The following is a 15,944-nucleotide window of genomic DNA, read 5'->3' as shown; positions in this document are numbered from 1 at the left end:
GGCCGCCATGCGCCGCTCCCGCCCCTTCCGCCCGTGCCGCCATTCACTGCCGGGCCGGGCCGGGGGCGGAGCGGGCGGCCGCCGCCATGTCCATCTTCACCCCCACCAACCAGATCCGCCTCACCAATGTGGCCGTGGTGCGGGCACGGCGCGCCGGGAAGCGCTTCGAGATCGCCTGTTACCGCAACAAGGTCATGGGCTGGCGCAGCGGAGCGTGAGTGCCCGGGGAGCCGGCGGGGGAGGCGGCTCGGGCCCGGCGTGGGGCCCGGGGAAGGGCCCGTGCGGGGACCCGGGTGTGAGGGGGTCATACCGGGCACCTCGTGTGGAGACTCGGTAGTGGCGCTGGAGGGGAGCCCGTGTGAGGACCGGGAAGGGCCCGGGGTGTCGCGGGGGGGTCGGCAGTGACCCGGGACCCGGCACCTGGCTGCGGGGCCGGGGATTGTGCGCGGCCCCGGGCCCCCGGTCTGACCCCGGGAGGAGGCGCGGGGCCGGTAACGGGAGCACCGTGCCCGTGCCTGGGCAGCGAGACCTCCGTGCTGGAAGGTTGCAGCTGTGCTGAGTCAGCCCGGGGCAGCGGGAGCTCTCTCTCCTCGCTGAAAGCAGCTGTGCTGCTGGCATTGCTGCTTTGCTGGAGAGGGGCTTGGGCAAGGCATGGAGTGCCACGACGAGGGGCAGTGTTTCACTCTGACAGAGGACAGGGATGGATAGATGGGATATTGGGAAGGAATTATTCCCTGGGAGGGTGGGCAGGCCCTGGCACAGGGTGCTCAGAGCAGCTGGGGCTGCCCCTGGATCCCTGGCAGTGCCCAAGGCCAGGTTGGACAGGGTTTGGAGCACCCTGGGATGGTGGAAGGTGTCCCTGCCCATACCAGGGGTGGCACTGGCATCATTCTGGGATTATTCTGAGTTTTCTACATTTGTCTTAATCTCTAGGGAGAAAGATCTCGACGAGGTCCTGCAGACACACACAGTGTTTGTCAATGTCTCCAAAGGCCAGGTGGCAAAGAAGGAAGATCTGGTTAAAGCATTTGGAACAGATGACCAGACAGAAATCTGTAAGATGGTAGGTTTCACACACTTTGTTTTATAAAAGATGTGAGAAGATTTAGTCACACAGTTAGGTTGGTTTGTACTGAAGGGTGTTTCTAGAATGCTGCCATAGGTGAAAGGGTTGCTTGTTAAGAAATGGGTAAAAAAGGGCTGTAGCTCTGTTTTATAGTTTTAAATTTGGCATATGCATGTGGCTGGAAAGAATTCTGTCTAACACACAACTTGCATGCACCGATGTGTCTGGACACAGCCAGTACTGAAGCGTTCCTCACATAAGATAAGTTATTAAGAATGCAGAGAAAAGAAGGGGACAGTTGCTTACTTTGGAGAGCTCACTTAGGTGTAAGTAACAGATCTAATTTCTTAGTCCTTTCTGGTGGGATATGAACTATGGACTTGCTGTGGTTGATAAGATTTCAGTAAATCTCTTGAGTCAGCATTGCCCTGGCAGCCAGGAGGGACATCCCTCTCCTGGGGTCACCAGGCCCAGTATCAACAGCTTGGGCCAGGGAGAGGATTGTCCTACTCTGCTCTGGGGCAGTTTTGGATGCCACAATATAAGAGAGATCTGAAGCTGTCAGAGTCCAAAGAATGCTAAAAAGAAGGTGAAGGGCCTGGAGGGGCCACACAAGGAGCAGTTGAGGGCACTTGGTCTGTTCAGCCTGAGGAGACTGAGGTCAGACCTCATTGGGGTCTGCAGCTCCTCCCAAGGGACAGCTCCCATCTCTGCTCTGTGTGACAGGGACAGCACCCAGGGAAGGGCTGGAGCTGTGCCAGGGCAGGTTTATGTTGGATTTTGGAAAGGTTCTTCCCCCAGAGGGTGCTGGCACTGCCCAGAGAATGGGCACGGCCCCGAGGCTGCCAGAGCTCCAGGAGCTGCCAGGGATGCCCAGGGTGGGATTGTTGGGGTGTCTGTGCAGGGCCAGGGGCAGGACTGAGCGGTCCTTGAGGGGTCCCTTCCAGCTTAAGATATTCTGTGAAATCTGTGCTTCTCTTGCTGCTGTTTAGTGTTTCTGGGGTGAGGTTTTTTGTCTGAAGCCTTTCCAATGCTGTCTGTTGTAATGATTCACATTATTAATTTGATTATTTTCAAATCTCACCCAACCTTTCAAGCAGCTGTCAAATTTAACAAAGTTACTCAAAGTTGTCAAATTTTACTTGTCACTCTTCAGATCCAGGATGTTCATTAACGGGTTTCTGTGGGTAAAACAGATTTTGTCCAAAGGGGAGCTGCAGGTGTCGGACAAGGAGCGGCACACGCAGCTGGAGCAGATGTTCCGGGACATCGCCACCATCGTGGCTGACAAGTGCGTGAACCCCGAGACCAAGCGGCCCTACACAGTGATCCTCATTGAAAGGGCCATGAAGGACATCCACTACTCTGTCAAACCCAACAAGAGCACAAAGCAGCAGGTGAGTTTCCTGCAGTATCAGCTCCTGCTCCGAGGTGCTGCCATCCAGTGTAATTTCTCGGGCCTCAGCCACAGAGGGATCAACAGAGCTCTGCGATCTGAGGCCTGCACAGGGATTACTCAGCCATCTGACAGCTGAGTGCTGCAGAGAAGCAGCTCCTGAAACTCTGTCAATTTGTTTGCTAAGAATTCAGGGAGGGGAGAAAGAAAGGAAAAAAAACAACAGTGATACACTTAGAGCAGAAATAAAAGGTTCATGATTTATGCTAATTGAGGTGGTATATCAGTTTTGCATTTGAGCCATGTGGGTTTGTGGTGTTTTGCAGTATAGCTAGTTAATTTTATTTCAGACAGCTTTTAAGTGTTCAAAGTGATCACAAACAAGTCAGCCTTTTCTTGTTAATCTGTCAAAAGAGCATGATAGCAGCCTCCCTGCAGCAGAGCAGCAGTGACCAGCACTGAGAGATGGCTCTGAAGCTGGGGAAAAGGTTTGAGATTTGGATCTGGGTGCTGGGTTTTAAGCAGGTGTGCAAGTGGTCTTTTTCTTGTCCAACAGGCCCTGGAAGTGATCAGGCAGCTGAAGGAGACCATGCAGATTGAACGTGCTCACATGAGGCTGAGATTTATCCTGCCAGCAAAGGAGGGCAAGAAACTGAAAGAGAAGCTCAAGCCACTGATTAAAGTTACTGAGAGTGAAGATTTCCAGGAACAGCTGGAAATGGTAAGCAAAAAGCAGTCCATGGGGTTCAGGTTTGATTTGAACTACACATGTGTATTTTACTAGGAGATGAATTCATATATGGAAGCTGTTTAGATAAACTGAAGGCTCACCAGAGATCCTGAATGAGAGCTGCAGTTGGGAACTTTTAATTTCATACAATCCTAGTGATGTGGGCATGGAAGCAGCCTTTGGCATCCAGAGGTTGCTGCTCCAAGCTGAGGAGTGCACAGTGCAATTCCTCTTAGCAGTGATGATCCTGCAACACTGATAAGTCTCTCTCATATGTGAAATGTTATTGTTACTTATTTGGTAGCTTCTGTCTAGACTTTAAGGGTGGCTAATTATTTTTTTAAAGTTGGTGGGTGATAAAGCAAAATTTGGTATTAAAATCTTCATACAAACAGATTAGAATCCAGCAATCCCAACTGGCAAAAGCCATATCCAGCATGAGGAACTGGAACTGTAGAGCTCTGTGGAAAATTTGCAGCCAGACAGAGTTTGTCAACTCTTCGGACTCCTCCTCAGTAACTAACTAGGATTGTTTTAATGAAAGTGAATGTTAGGCTTTGGGTAGGGGTTGATGAAATCCAAACATTCTTGGCTAATTGATGAAATGTGGAACGTTCCAGGTGTGCCTTATTGACCCAGGCTGCTTCAGGGAGATTGACGAGCTGATCCGCAGTGAGACAAAAGGAAAAGGATCCCTGGAAGTGCTCAGTCTGAAGGATGTTGAGGAAGGAGATGAAAAGCTTGAATAACAAAATCTTCCTGCAGCAGATCTGCTTCAACACCCTCCCTGCAGTGACTGGTGTAGCCACTCTTCTGTTAGGCCTTCATGGTTTTTTCCAATCTCTTGCTGCCAAATATTTTCTGACACTAATCCTTTGGGATTTTTCCATGCAGTGTGGGTTGGGTCTTTTTTATCATTTTACACTTGCTTGGTTTACAGATGTCTTTGCCTGTAAGAAGATTTTGTGTCAGAGTTGCACTAATAAGAACTGAGTTAGGGTGTGGTAGGAGGTTACTCTGGCTTTGCTCTAGTTTCAGCGTTGCTGTTGAAAAGTGTTTGAGTGATTTGGTGCCAATTGTTTGTACCTTCAGGTTGTCAGTGTTGAGTGGGGAGATTGCACTGGTCACTGAGGAGTGGCTTTGTATGTGAGGAGAGGGACCTTAAGAAAAGAAAGTTGCATTTTCACTTCTAAACAGGTGCAGTGTGGATCATGTCTAAAAATCAGTCTCTTGGTAGTGTGAAAACTGATTTAGGCTTCCATAATTGGCTACTTGGTAATTAAAGTACTTCAATGGACCATTCATAAAGAATTCCTTCACTGGCTATAGCAGCACTTGCTGACGTAGAGATGATGTTCTCCAAATAACTTATTTGTAGAATATATTTAGCTACATTAATAAAAACAAATTATCATCTATTTATATATTATAGATACAGAAAGAAATAAGATACTTATTTTTGTTACTAGTAGAGGAGATATCCCTGGCTGTGGCAATGCTTTTGTAGGCTTAGGGAGTAGCCTGTGCTTGGGAGCTGCAGCTTTCACATGATAAAATGAATCTCAAACAGGCAGTGGTGGCCTCTGGCCATGGAGCCAGACAGGCTTTTGTTGGACAGTAATTCCCAGCAGGAATTGTTTGTGTGTGCCCCTTTGCTTTTTAGCGCAACCGAACAATTCTGGCAGCTGTCCTTTATCCTCTGTCCTTTTTTTTTGCTGCTCTCTAATCCATGCACAGAATTACCAGCCAGCTCCTGAGGCATGGGATATAGTTCTTGCTAATTCTGTTAAATCTTGCTGCAGCTGTGTTAAACAAATGATTTAAAGTTGAACTGGGGTATTGCAAAGAAAAGGGGAAGAGAGGACAACAATGGGGGAAGGAGATACTAAAAATACAAACCACCAGGCAAAGCAGATATGGTTCAGTGACTTAAAGCTAAATCAGCAGGAATTTGAGGAGCCTTTAATGTGACATTCCTGTTTCCATGCAGATAGCAGACAGCAGGTGAGGAGCTGTGGGCCAGCCAGGGAGATCTCTCCCAGGGGAGCATGGTGCTCTTTGGTTGCTGTTGCCTTCCAGAGACTCCCCCCTTCTGTGACAGTTAAACAGAGCTGGGTTTGAGCTGGGTTTCCTCTGCACCTTTAACTCGTTGAGAATTTCCTGGAATTTCATCAGGGAGGTCAGCTGGAGGAGGGGAGGTTTGGCATGTGAGGTGGCTGCAGGGCTGGAACCTCAGTGCAAGGCTGCCTCTTGGGAGTGGATTTCTGCAGCAGCCAATTTGTGTGCACTCGTGCAAGGCCAGGATCAATTCCTTCAGCAGTATTTTGGGAGGATCTGCCTCTAGAGCCTGAGTTTTGCTGAGGACAGGTGAAACAGAGATTCTTGAACCACTTCATCCATTTTAAAATGCTTTTGTTTGCTCCCAGGGGTTTAAATGCTGCCTAGGAAATGCAGGGGTGTAGTGACTGGATATGCCCTGCGGACAGGGCTCAGTGTGGAGAGCTCTGTGTGCACAGGCAGCTCCCCTGGGTACCACCCTGGGCTGCTGCCTTCATGTGCCTCTCTCTCCAGACACACTTTGGGAAGCACTGAAGATGATCATGTTGATATTTAGCTTGTCACTGGAAATTAGCACTAACATGCAATTCATAAATATGCAAATAAGATGCTGAGCAAGAGCCTCAGAGGATATTGTGTCAGTAATACCTGATTTCACATTCTTTAATTTCTTGGTTTGCTGTGTTTAACACCTCGAGCACAACAGGATGGCAGCACGTTAAAGATCTGGAGTTCCAGAACTGAGTCTAAGCTGATTCATGAGCTTGGTGCTAGGAAGGCAATTTCTTTATAAAGTCTTTTTCTGCAAATCCAGACATTAAGGATTTTCTCTGGTAGAGGGAGCTTGAGTTTATTTATGGACAAATAAAGATACATGCTGGCATTTCTTGTCATGTTTGTAGTTCAGCAAGAACATATGGTGAGCATCAGAATAAAGCTCAGGATTGGTAAATGGTTTGTCTTTGCCCATTCCAACAAGACCATAACTCCCTGCACAACCATTTCCTGGCGAATTAACTGAAAGTTTCAGATAGGTGGGCATTTAAATAAGCTGGCAGCTTCCAGGAGAGCACTGCTGGTGTGTTTGGGTACACAGGCACATGTGTTTGCCCTGGCATTGCCCTATTCCTAGTGGGGTCAAAATGGTCCCTGACAGCTGCCACTGCCACGCCAATGGGAGACAAAGCTGGAATGCTTCTCTGCCCCCTTCCAAGAGCTCATTAATCAGTTGTTAATGAAGCTGTTCCCTGCAGCAGTGTTGGGAGGGGGCTGGGCCGTTGCTGAGCAGGAGGCGTGTGGCCGGTGGCAGTTGCCAGTGCCGCGGTGACAGTTGCACGGTGGAACCGTGCGCTCACAACGCTGCGACACCTCCGGGGGCAGCAGGGCCTGGGCATCTGTCCTAAGGGATCTGGGAATGGTGGGCCGAGGGATGGAGGCCCCCGGCAGCGCGCGGGGCCCCAAGGCCGACCTGAGCCAGCGCAGCCAGGAGATGCGTGTCCTCGTGGGCCTGCAAGGTGCTGCCTCGGGCTGCTCGGGGACAGGGGCGGCACAGCCCCCTCGTCCCACGCGCTGCCATTGGCTGCCTGATGTCCCCCAGAGCAAGGTGCGAAGATTTTCGCTCAGTCCTGCGAGGAAAAGCTCCGGCAGAACAGGGAGCTGCTCCCCAGCCTGCAGGCGGCTTTGCAGGAGGACTCCAATATCCTGAAATTTGTCCTGAAGGTACCAGCAGGTCCCTCCTGCTGTACCCCTGCCTGGTGCAGGCCCTGCACCCCCAGCTCCTCCAGGAGCTGGCAGCACAGGCCAGCAAAAGATGTGTCATTCCCAGGCTGACAGTGACCATCTTTGTCCCTCCCTGCTCACAGTACAACAAACTCCCCATAAAGGATGCCTTCGGAGAGGGCCAGGAGCTCGTTTCAGGCACTGAGAGCCCGGAGGTAACAGCAGGGCTGGGAGCAGGGGCTGGGGCTCTGGGGACAGTGAAAAGAACAGTGCATGGCAGAGGGACATGCTGCCAGCACCAGGACAACCCCACGGGGCTGCTGTGGAGACACGGGGTGTTCACGTCTGGTCCCATGGGACACATCCATGCAGCCCCTTTGTCCCTGCTGTCCCACCCCCGTGTCCCTGGCACTGCCTGTGTTCCTACAGGGTGCAGTCGCATCCCCGGCAGAGATGCTGTCCCTGCCCTTCACTGCCTGTCCCAAGGTTGTGCCCTGGTTACAAACCCGTGGAGATCGAGGCTGTGCCTACAGAGCTGCCTTTGCCCAGAGGCCTCGTGCAGCAACAGAGCGGTGCCGCTGCTCTCTGACAGCATCCCCATCTGGCCCCTGATCGATTTTATTGATCCCCAGCCCTGCTCCATATCATGCAGAGTCCCTAAGCCCAGCCTTGCCACCAGCAGTTGCCCACCTCTGCCTTACCCCAGCCAGCCCCCAGAGCAAAGCTCTCCCAGACCCCATCCTGTCAAACCAATGACAACATCCTGGAGCAGCATATCACTGTCCCCAGCTCTACCTTGGGGGGAGTTTTCTGGGCAGCAGCATCCAGCCTAGAAAATGGTCTCATGCCCATCCAGGTGGTCATAAAGAAGATCGAGGCCAAAATCCATGAGCAGGTGAAGGTGTGTGACATGCTGGTGCACCAGCTGAAGCAGTGGAGCCAAGCCAGGGACGAGCGCCAGAGGCACCTGCAGAATCTGCGGGATGCTGAGACAGAGCCTAAGTGGCAAGAGCCAGAGCTGCAGGTACCCGGGAGCCCTTCCTGGTGTGCCAGCACCCATGGAGGCTTTAATCCAGCCCCTGCACCCCGGCACTGGGCTGGGCACTGGGCTTGGGACACACAGTCACCCTGTGCCTTCTCCCGGTGTCTGCCCCAGACCATTCGCCAGCTGGGCAATGACATTGAGAAGATGCTCATGAAAATTCACAGTGGAGAGATTGTCACCAACCTGTACCTGAGGCTGCAGGAGGTCCTGAGGAGGGTGAGCTCCTCCTCACTGTGCCAGTATTTCACCTGCTCTCCCTGCAAAGGCACAGGGTGCCCAAGGGGCTGTGTCCCAGGGGACACCCTGCTGGTGCCCTCCATGCCCTGTCACAGCACGGGGGACCCTGGTGGGTGACGTGCTCTGGCTCCCTGTGTGCCAGGAGCTGGTGTACCTGCCTCGATACATGGACCTCCTGTCTGGGATGACTGTGATGTACCACGAGGAGCTCACAGGCCAGACTACCCTCCAAGCCAACAATGTCATCAAGGTGAGATAACTGGGGCCCTTTCCCACCCTCCAGTGCCCACAGACAGCACCACATACCTGAGAGCCTTCCTTCAGCAAGGGGCAAAAGAGGTGGAGCTGAGGTTGCCCACAGCACCAGAGGCCTCCATAGGTCCTGCCAGGTCTCCCTCTTGTCCCCTGGGGCTGGGGTCAGCCTGTCTGAAGCACCAGCCATGGCAATGGCAGTGTGTCCCACACCCCAGCCTGCCTTGCCAAGCTTCCTTCACAGCCTGTTTGCATGGACTGGGGTCACTTTTGACACTGGGCATCCCAGGAGCTCATCCAGTAGCTCAAATCACAGATTCATGGAATGGTTTGGGTTAGCAGGGGCCCTAAAACTCATCTCATTCCAGCCCCCTGCCATGGGCAGGGACACCTTCCACTCTCCCAGGTTGCTCCAACCCTGTCCAATCTGACCTTGGGCACTGCCAGGGATCCAGGGGCAGCCCCAGCTGCTCTGGGCACCCTGTGCCAGGGTGTCACCACCCTAACAGGGAAGAATTTCTTCCCACATCTCAATCTAAACCAATACTAGAACCTAATAACCAATCTGTAGAAAGCTCCAACTATCTTTGGCAGCAACTCTTCCCTTCTCTATTATGCTCCAGAAACTCATGGCCGAGGCGGGACCCCAGGTCCGTATGGAGAAGCAGCTCAGGGACCAGTCCCTGGCTGAGCAGAGGAAGCACATCGAGAGCCTCCGGCGCCAGGAGGAGAGCGAGAGGCAGCAGAGGCAGGTGAGCTGGGGCGTGGGGAGGTGAGCTGGGGCATGGGGAGGTGAGCTGGGGTGTGGGCAGGTGAGCTGGGGCGTGGGCAGGTGAGCTGGGGTCTGGGGAGGTGAGCTGGGGCGTGGGCAGGTGAGCTGGGGGTGGGGCAGGCAGGGCTGGGGGCAGGGGCAGCCTGCAGTGCTGAGCCCCCCAGGGGTGACAGTGACTGTCCTTGCAGCAAGCTGTGTCCATGCTCTCTGCAGAGCAGGACCAGAGCTCCTCAGAAACGCTGATGGGTGAGTGCCTGGCAGGGGCAGGGTGGGGGGATGTGGGGACAGCCACGGACATCCTGCCCTGCTCCATCCCTGGACATCCTGCCCTGCTCCATCCCTGGACATTCTGCCCTACTCCTTCCCTGGACATCCTGCCCTGCTCCTTCCCTGGACATCCTGCCCTGCTCCATCCCTGGACATCCTGCCCTGCTCCTTCCCTGGACATCCTGCCCTGCTCCATCCCTGGACATCCTGCCCTACTCCTTCCCTGGACATCCTGTCCCTTCCCTGCCACCCCAGGTGCTGACGTGGAGGCCGCCATGGCCAAGATGCAGCGTGAGGCCTTTGTGACAGACAAGATGGAGAAGGCAAAGACTGCCCTGCAGTGCTCCTGCCTCTGGGTAATGGAAAACCCATCCCTGCTAAAACCTGGGGTTGCTGGAGTGCTGGGGAGATGCAGCCTCTCTGCTCCCCTCGTTCCCCTGTGCAGTTATCTGCTCTTTTCTCCCTGGGGCCCCACAAAGCCCCTGTTTGCAGGCAGGCACTGCCCTTCCCCGTGAACAGAAACCACAGAGCTCCATGGTTCTGTAACCCCCCCCGAGGCCCTGCTTCCAGCAGGAGCCACCTTGGGCTGAGTCCTTGTGTCTCCCCTGGCCAGGACATCCCCAGCAGCATCGAGGCACAGAGGAAATCCCTGGGGAACCTGCAGCAGCACATCGATGAGTGCAATGAGAGGAAGAACATGCTGAAGAAGACCCTGCAGAACCTGGAGTCCAAGCAGGCTAAACTGAAGTTTAACCAGCCCGTCAGCACCACCAGGTGCTGCTGGCCTCACACACTTGTGCCAGCCAGGCCACCACCTTAGGGGGAGTCATGTCCAAACAGGCACCCTGACCTCCACCCCACTGCAGCCACGCACTCCTCCCGCACTGGGAGGGTTTCTGAGCTCCCAGCTCTGCTGCTGGCAGAGCAGAGCACCCAAAGCTCCCACTGGGGTCCAGGAGCTCCTTTTCTCCTTGCTTGGCCTGGGAAGTGCTGCCAACAGCATGGAGCTGGCCTGCAGTTGGGGGTGGGGCAACCTGAACTGCTTTTGGAGCAGCTTTGGGGTGTCCCTGCACCCCTGTGCAGCTGTGTGATGTGAGTGTGGCTGGCTCCAGCATGCAGGAGGAGCAGCTGAGGGAGAACCTGAAGCAGGAAGAGGCCCGGCTGGAGCAGATGCGAGCCCACATGCTGAACAACCAGAAGCGCCTGATCGAGTTTGAGAACATCGTTGACAACATGTTCCTCCGCCTGCAGGGCATCTCCATCCCTGGCAAGGTACCATGGGGCTCCAGGGGAGCAGGGCCATGCAGGCAGGGCAGCACAGGGACACCTGGCATGGCCACCACTGCTACCCCTGCTCGAGATGGTTGTGTCTCCCCCAGGAGGACTCAGGTGCAGTGGTGGGGCTGGAGGAGAAGCTGCAGCACTGTGAGCAGAAGCTGCAGTTCCTGAAGGAGCAGGCGGCAGCCCGGCCTCAGGACAGCACTGATGAACAGAGCGAGGTACGGGGGCCCTCGGTGGCCCTGGGGACACACTCAGGGCCCTCACAGACCAAGGCCACCCAAGCCATCCTTCCTCAGCAAGGCCACAGGGAAGGGCCATGGAGCGGCTCAGCCCCGCATGGCACTGGGCACCCATGGTGCTTGGGGTGTAACACCCACCTGCCCTCCAGCACTTAACCCAGGCTGTCTTTCACAGACTTTTGCCAAGGTCAGGAACCTTCTGGAGGAAAGAACTGCAGGTGAAAAACAGAACCTGAGGATTTCCTTTGAGGATGAAGACACTACGGAAGATGGTAGGAGGGTACAGTGGGGACATGTCCCTACAGAGACTGTTCCAGCCCTGCCCCCTGGGAGCGGGGAGTCCTTGTCTGTCTCCCACTGGCCCAGCAGACACCAACCCACAAATTGCCTCCAGGTCTTGAGGCTGATCTTGGCTGTTTCCAAGGCTTCAGATGTGGGTGGTGTTTTTAGGCAGGGCTGGGGGAGAATGAAGGCAGGTGGTGGCATGATGAGCACCAAGCTACTGCAGGAACAAGGAGAGATGTGGGGCAAGAGGGAACACCCTCATCTCCAAAATCACCTGGTTGTGAAGAATAATCAGTGCTTGGTTCTGCCTGTGGATGCTCCTGGAAGAGGCAAAGAGCTTTTGGCAGCTCACCACCTTTAGCAAAGCAGGAGCTGTGCCCACCACACTGCAGCTCCAGACCTTTATGGGAAGCCCCAGCAGCGTTGGAGATGGGTCACAGTGATGCCATCACCAGGTCCCACAGGTCACCCTGGGATGCTGGGTGGAAAGGTCCACAAGGACTCTCCTGGATCCCACGAGCCCAACAAAACGTGCCAGCTCTCCCAGGGACATGGCCACAGCAGAGGTGGCCTCCAGACCCTCCCCAGCCCCTCCTCTCCACTCTCCCCTGCAGACACCTTGGATTTTGAGGATGAAGACCATGACTACATCCCCAGCCGGGAGGACATCAAGAAGCAGGGGCAGCAGCTGATCCGCATGAACACCAGACGTTGCAAGAAGAAGTAGTGGTTTCTCCATGTGAGCTCTGAAGGCCTCAGGCCACCCCTTGTACCCTTTTCTCAGCAGGAGCACCTTGAGCTGAGTTTTGTCAGTCTGCTTTTCCCAGCAGATTTAATAAATCAGATCTTCTTCATTCCAGTTCCATGGTAAGGCTGGAACAGGTGGTCCTAGGTCACTTCTGTCACTCACAACAAGTTGGGGTCCATCCTGAGGGGTTCTGAGCTGGGTTTGGAGGTGGGGATGGGCTGGCTTAGGGACAGGCTCAGCCCCTGGAGCAAAGCTGGGGCTGGCCTGGCTTTCTCCCCCTTGGTGCTGTGGAGCCAACACTTTCCTGGGACTTCTGATGCCTCAGGGGCTGGAGCCTGTCTGAGCCAGTGATAAGGAAATGTGGGGAATGGCTGAGTCCTGTGGGGTCCCAGGGTGGGAGTCCTCATGTCCGTGCGTGGGAGCTGAAGGGCAGAGCCTACCCAGGAAGGAGAGACCCAAAGCTGAGCTGAACCCCCAGCCTGGAGCCTCTCCCCTCCCTGCTCCTGCACCTGTGTCCTGAACTCCTGCCCTGACCCTGGAGCAAGCCCCAGGTGTCACCAGGACTGCAGGAGAGTCTGGGGGTCAGGAATGTCCCAGTTTGGCCCAGGACAGCCGAGGCTGCTGCTCCAGGGTGGGATCCCCAGTCCTGCTGAGGGGCACCCACCATGCCCCCTCTCTTCTCGTGCTGCAAATAGATGGTGCTGTTTCTCCAAGAAGAGCCAGAACCGAGGGGCTCTGCCTGTGCTCCTGGACAGACAGCCAGGACAGGGGCACCTTGTCCCCTTCCACACGGGAATGTCAGCGTCGGAGCAGCCTTTCCCTGCCTGTTCTGCTCTGTGCTTGGTGCTGGCATCATCAATGACATCCCCAGAGAGGGGAGGAGCGGCTGCTGCTCCCCAGCCTCTCAGCACTGCTCCTGGTGGGTCTCGTGGAATGGGCATTATCTTCACAAAACACAGCACAACCTGAGGTTTTTCAGGGAAGCTCCAGAAATAACATCACGTGTCAGTAAAGGCATCTCATGGATCTTCCCAGAATCCACAGCCACAGGTGGGCTCTTCTGCAAGTGAAGACCAGGCTGTGATTGCATATCCATCTGTTCATGTCGTGTTCTCGTGTGCCCACCACAGCCTCACCACCCTCACAGGGAAGAGTTTCCTCCCAACATCCCATCCATCCCTGCCCTCTGGGAGTGGGAGCCATTCCCTGTGTCTTGTCCCTCCACCCCTTGTCCCCAGTCCCTCTCCAGCTCTCCTGGAGCCCCTTCAGGCCCTGCAAGGGGCTCTGAGCTCTCCCTGGAGCCTTCGCCTCTCCAGGTGAGCACCCCCAGCTCTCCAGCCTAAGAAATGTGCCAAGCTCTTGGTCTGGTCATTCCACACTGGCTGTGGGGAGCAGGGAAGTGGGAAAAGGTATGGAAGAGCTGGAGCTGGCTGGAGTCTCCAGCCTGTGTCCCATTCAGGGGTGGTTTACAGGAGGGGCTGCCTTTACAGGAGGGGCAGAGCAGCAGCAATGGGGTTTCACTTCTCTGAGCTCCTCCTGCCCTGAGCAGGGGATCCAAGGACTACCTGCTCCATCAGGAGCATCCACTGGATGTGTTCAGACACCACATCCCAACCCCTCATCACAGCTGCCAGAGGAGGGAAGGGCTCCCACCCCCAGCCCAGCAGCTCCTGGGCATGCAGGAGCTGGGAGCAATCGGGGTGACTGCTCCTGGCTCCCCTGGGAATGGGAGCAGTCAGAATGACTGCTCCTGGCTCCCCTGGATCCAAGAGAGATGGGAATGGGAGCAGTCAGAATGACTGCTCCTGGCTCCCCTGGATCCGAGAGAGATGGGAATGGGAGCAGTCAGAATGACTGCTCCTGGCTCCCCTGGATCCAGGAGAGATGGGAATGGGAGCAGTCAGAATGACTGCTCCTGGCTCCCCTGGATCCAGGAGAGATGGGAATGGGAGCAATCAGAATGACTGCTCCTGGCTCCCCTGGATCCAGGAGAGATGGGAATGGGAGCAATCGGGGTGACTGCTCCTGGCTCTGCTCCTGCCTCCCCTGGGTCCAGAAGAGACAGAGCCCAGTGCAATTGGAATTGACTGCTCCTGGCTCCCCTGGATCCAGGAGAGACAGAGCCCAATGTAATTGGAATGACTGCTCCTGACTCCCCTGGATCCAGGAGAGGTGGCACCAGGAATGGATGTGACAAGTGGAGAAGAGGTGCTAGAGAGGGGGGAAAGAGCCAGAGGCAGTGCCTTGGTTTCTGGATTTGAAAAGATGGGGAAAGGTAGGGCTGCAGGGGCTCTTCCATAGGGGAAAATATAATTAATTATATAAGGAACAAATGAATAAGTAGGGAAGGGAGGGGGAAAAGGGAAATGGAAAGGAAGGCGAAAGGGAAACAACAGGACTGATGTCACCTGAGGTCTCATTAGGTGTCAGGCATGGGCGGTACAGCCCAGGGAAGGAGATGAGAGATTTCCTTCTCTGCCCTAAGAAACCTTTATTCCCTTCCTCTGAGCTCGGCTGGAGCTCCAGCACGGATGCTGCAACCAGTGCCAGGACTGGTGAGAAACCAAAAATAGGACATTGGGGAATTGCATGGAAGCATTTGCCATGTGGAAATATCAATCTCTGCCTTGGGAAGGCTGGGTTTGAGTGGGTTTGGGGCTTTTTATTTTTAAAGGTGTGATGAAAATCACATGGAATGGAGTGCAAGGAAGGGTGGGCACAGCTGGGGATGTCACTGGAGCATCAGTGCTGGGTTTTATCCTCTGGGAAAACAGGAACCAGATAAATCAGCCAGACTGGGACCAAAAGTAGAGGCTCTGTTGGCTGTTCTGGGGAGGAAGAGGCAGCCAGGGGATCCTTCTTGGAGCTGCAATGGTGGGATGTGGGAGGTTTGTGTATCCCAGCCTATGGGGTGAGAGCTGCTTCCAGCCAAGGAAGCACAAACATTTTCCATTCCCATGTTGATAAGAGGGTTCATGGAGGGGATGGGGGGGGGTTTGGTCTGGTGAAGAGCAGGAATTGGCATCACAGCCACAGCAGGGCTCTGGACCCTGAGCCAAGCAAGGTGGGGCTGAAGCAGTGCTGGTGAAGGAGGGAAGGACCCCAGGGAGGTGAGGTCCCTGCTCTGACCCTCAGCAAGGGGAGAAGTGGCTGGCAGCAGAGCAAGGGGTGGGGCTGGCAGGTCCCATGAAGCAGCTTTCCTCCACAGCAGAGACCAGGGACCACCTCAGACCATTTTGGTGGCCTCCTCTGGGCCTGCTCTACCAGCTCTATGTCTGTGCTGGGATGAGCTGGAGGCAGCTCCACAGGGGTCTCGGGAGAGCAGAGCAGAGGGGGAGCATCCCCTCCCTCCCCTGCTGCCCACCACAATGGGAGGAGCCCAGGACACACTTGGCTTCCTGGGCTGCCAGTGCCCATGGCCAGGTCATGTCCGTTTGTCACCCACCAGAACCCTCAGTTCTCATCCATCCATCCATCCATCCATCCATCCATCCATCCATCCATCCATCCATCCATCCATCCATCCATCCATCCATCCCTCCCCAGTCTGTGTGGCCCTGGGGATGGCCCTGTCCCAGCTCCCTGACCCTGCGCTCAGCTGGGCTGGATCAGCCCAAGGGCTCTGTGGGGAGGAGACGGAGGGGATGCAGGGGCAGGGGTGGGATGTTGGGATATTGGGGTGCAGGGTGGGATAATGGGATGCAGGTGGATGATGCCCTCTGGGTGGCAGCTGGAGATGCAGCCCATCCATCCCTGTGTTGCTCTGCCCACTCCTCCTGCTCCTCCACCCCAGCAGGTCCTAGGGGACCCAAACTGGGGTGACTGGGCACAGGTACTGGTGGTATCTCC

At 55.0% G+C, this 15,944-nt stretch overlaps 2 protein-coding genes across 2 annotated transcripts; both read left to right on the top strand.

Moving 5' to 3' along the window:
* The first annotated feature begins 64 nt into the window (after nucleotides 1-64).
* Nucleotides 65-6,202, top strand: SBDS (SBDS ribosome maturation factor). The gene is made up of 5 exons (XM_036395195.2): nucleotides 65-214; nucleotides 934-1,063; nucleotides 2,263-2,463; nucleotides 3,019-3,183; nucleotides 3,813-6,202. The coding sequence occupies exons 1-5, from the start codon at nucleotides 87-89 to the stop codon at nucleotides 3,939-3,941; spliced, it is 753 nt and encodes a 250-aa protein (XP_036251088.1). The 5' UTR covers nucleotides 65-86; the 3' UTR covers nucleotides 3,942-6,202.
* Nucleotides 6,203-6,679: 477 nt separating this feature from the next.
* CCDC183 (coiled-coil domain containing 183) lies at nucleotides 6,680-12,135 on the top strand. The gene is made up of 14 exons (XM_054517053.1): nucleotides 6,680-6,764; nucleotides 6,848-6,969; nucleotides 7,113-7,184; nucleotides 7,826-7,993; nucleotides 8,126-8,230; nucleotides 8,394-8,501; nucleotides 9,127-9,255; nucleotides 9,464-9,521; nucleotides 9,798-9,898; nucleotides 10,156-10,302; nucleotides 10,626-10,814; nucleotides 10,922-11,041; nucleotides 11,238-11,334; nucleotides 11,812-12,135. The coding sequence occupies exons 1-14, from the start codon at nucleotides 6,680-6,682 to the stop codon at nucleotides 12,072-12,074; spliced, it is 1,764 nt and encodes a 587-aa protein (XP_054373028.1). The 3' UTR covers nucleotides 12,075-12,135.
* The last annotated feature ends 3,809 nt before the right edge of the window (nucleotides 12,136-15,944 follow it).

The sequence above is a fragment of the Molothrus ater genome, chromosome 21 (assembly GCF_012460135.2).
Source record: "Molothrus ater isolate BHLD 08-10-18 breed brown headed cowbird chromosome 21, BPBGC_Mater_1.1, whole genome shotgun sequence".
Classification (NCBI taxonomy): domain Eukaryota; kingdom Metazoa; phylum Chordata; class Aves; order Passeriformes; family Icteridae; genus Molothrus; species Molothrus ater.
The sequence above is the reverse complement of the archived record's forward strand: the minus strand, read 5'-3'. Positions and strand labels throughout refer to the sequence as shown.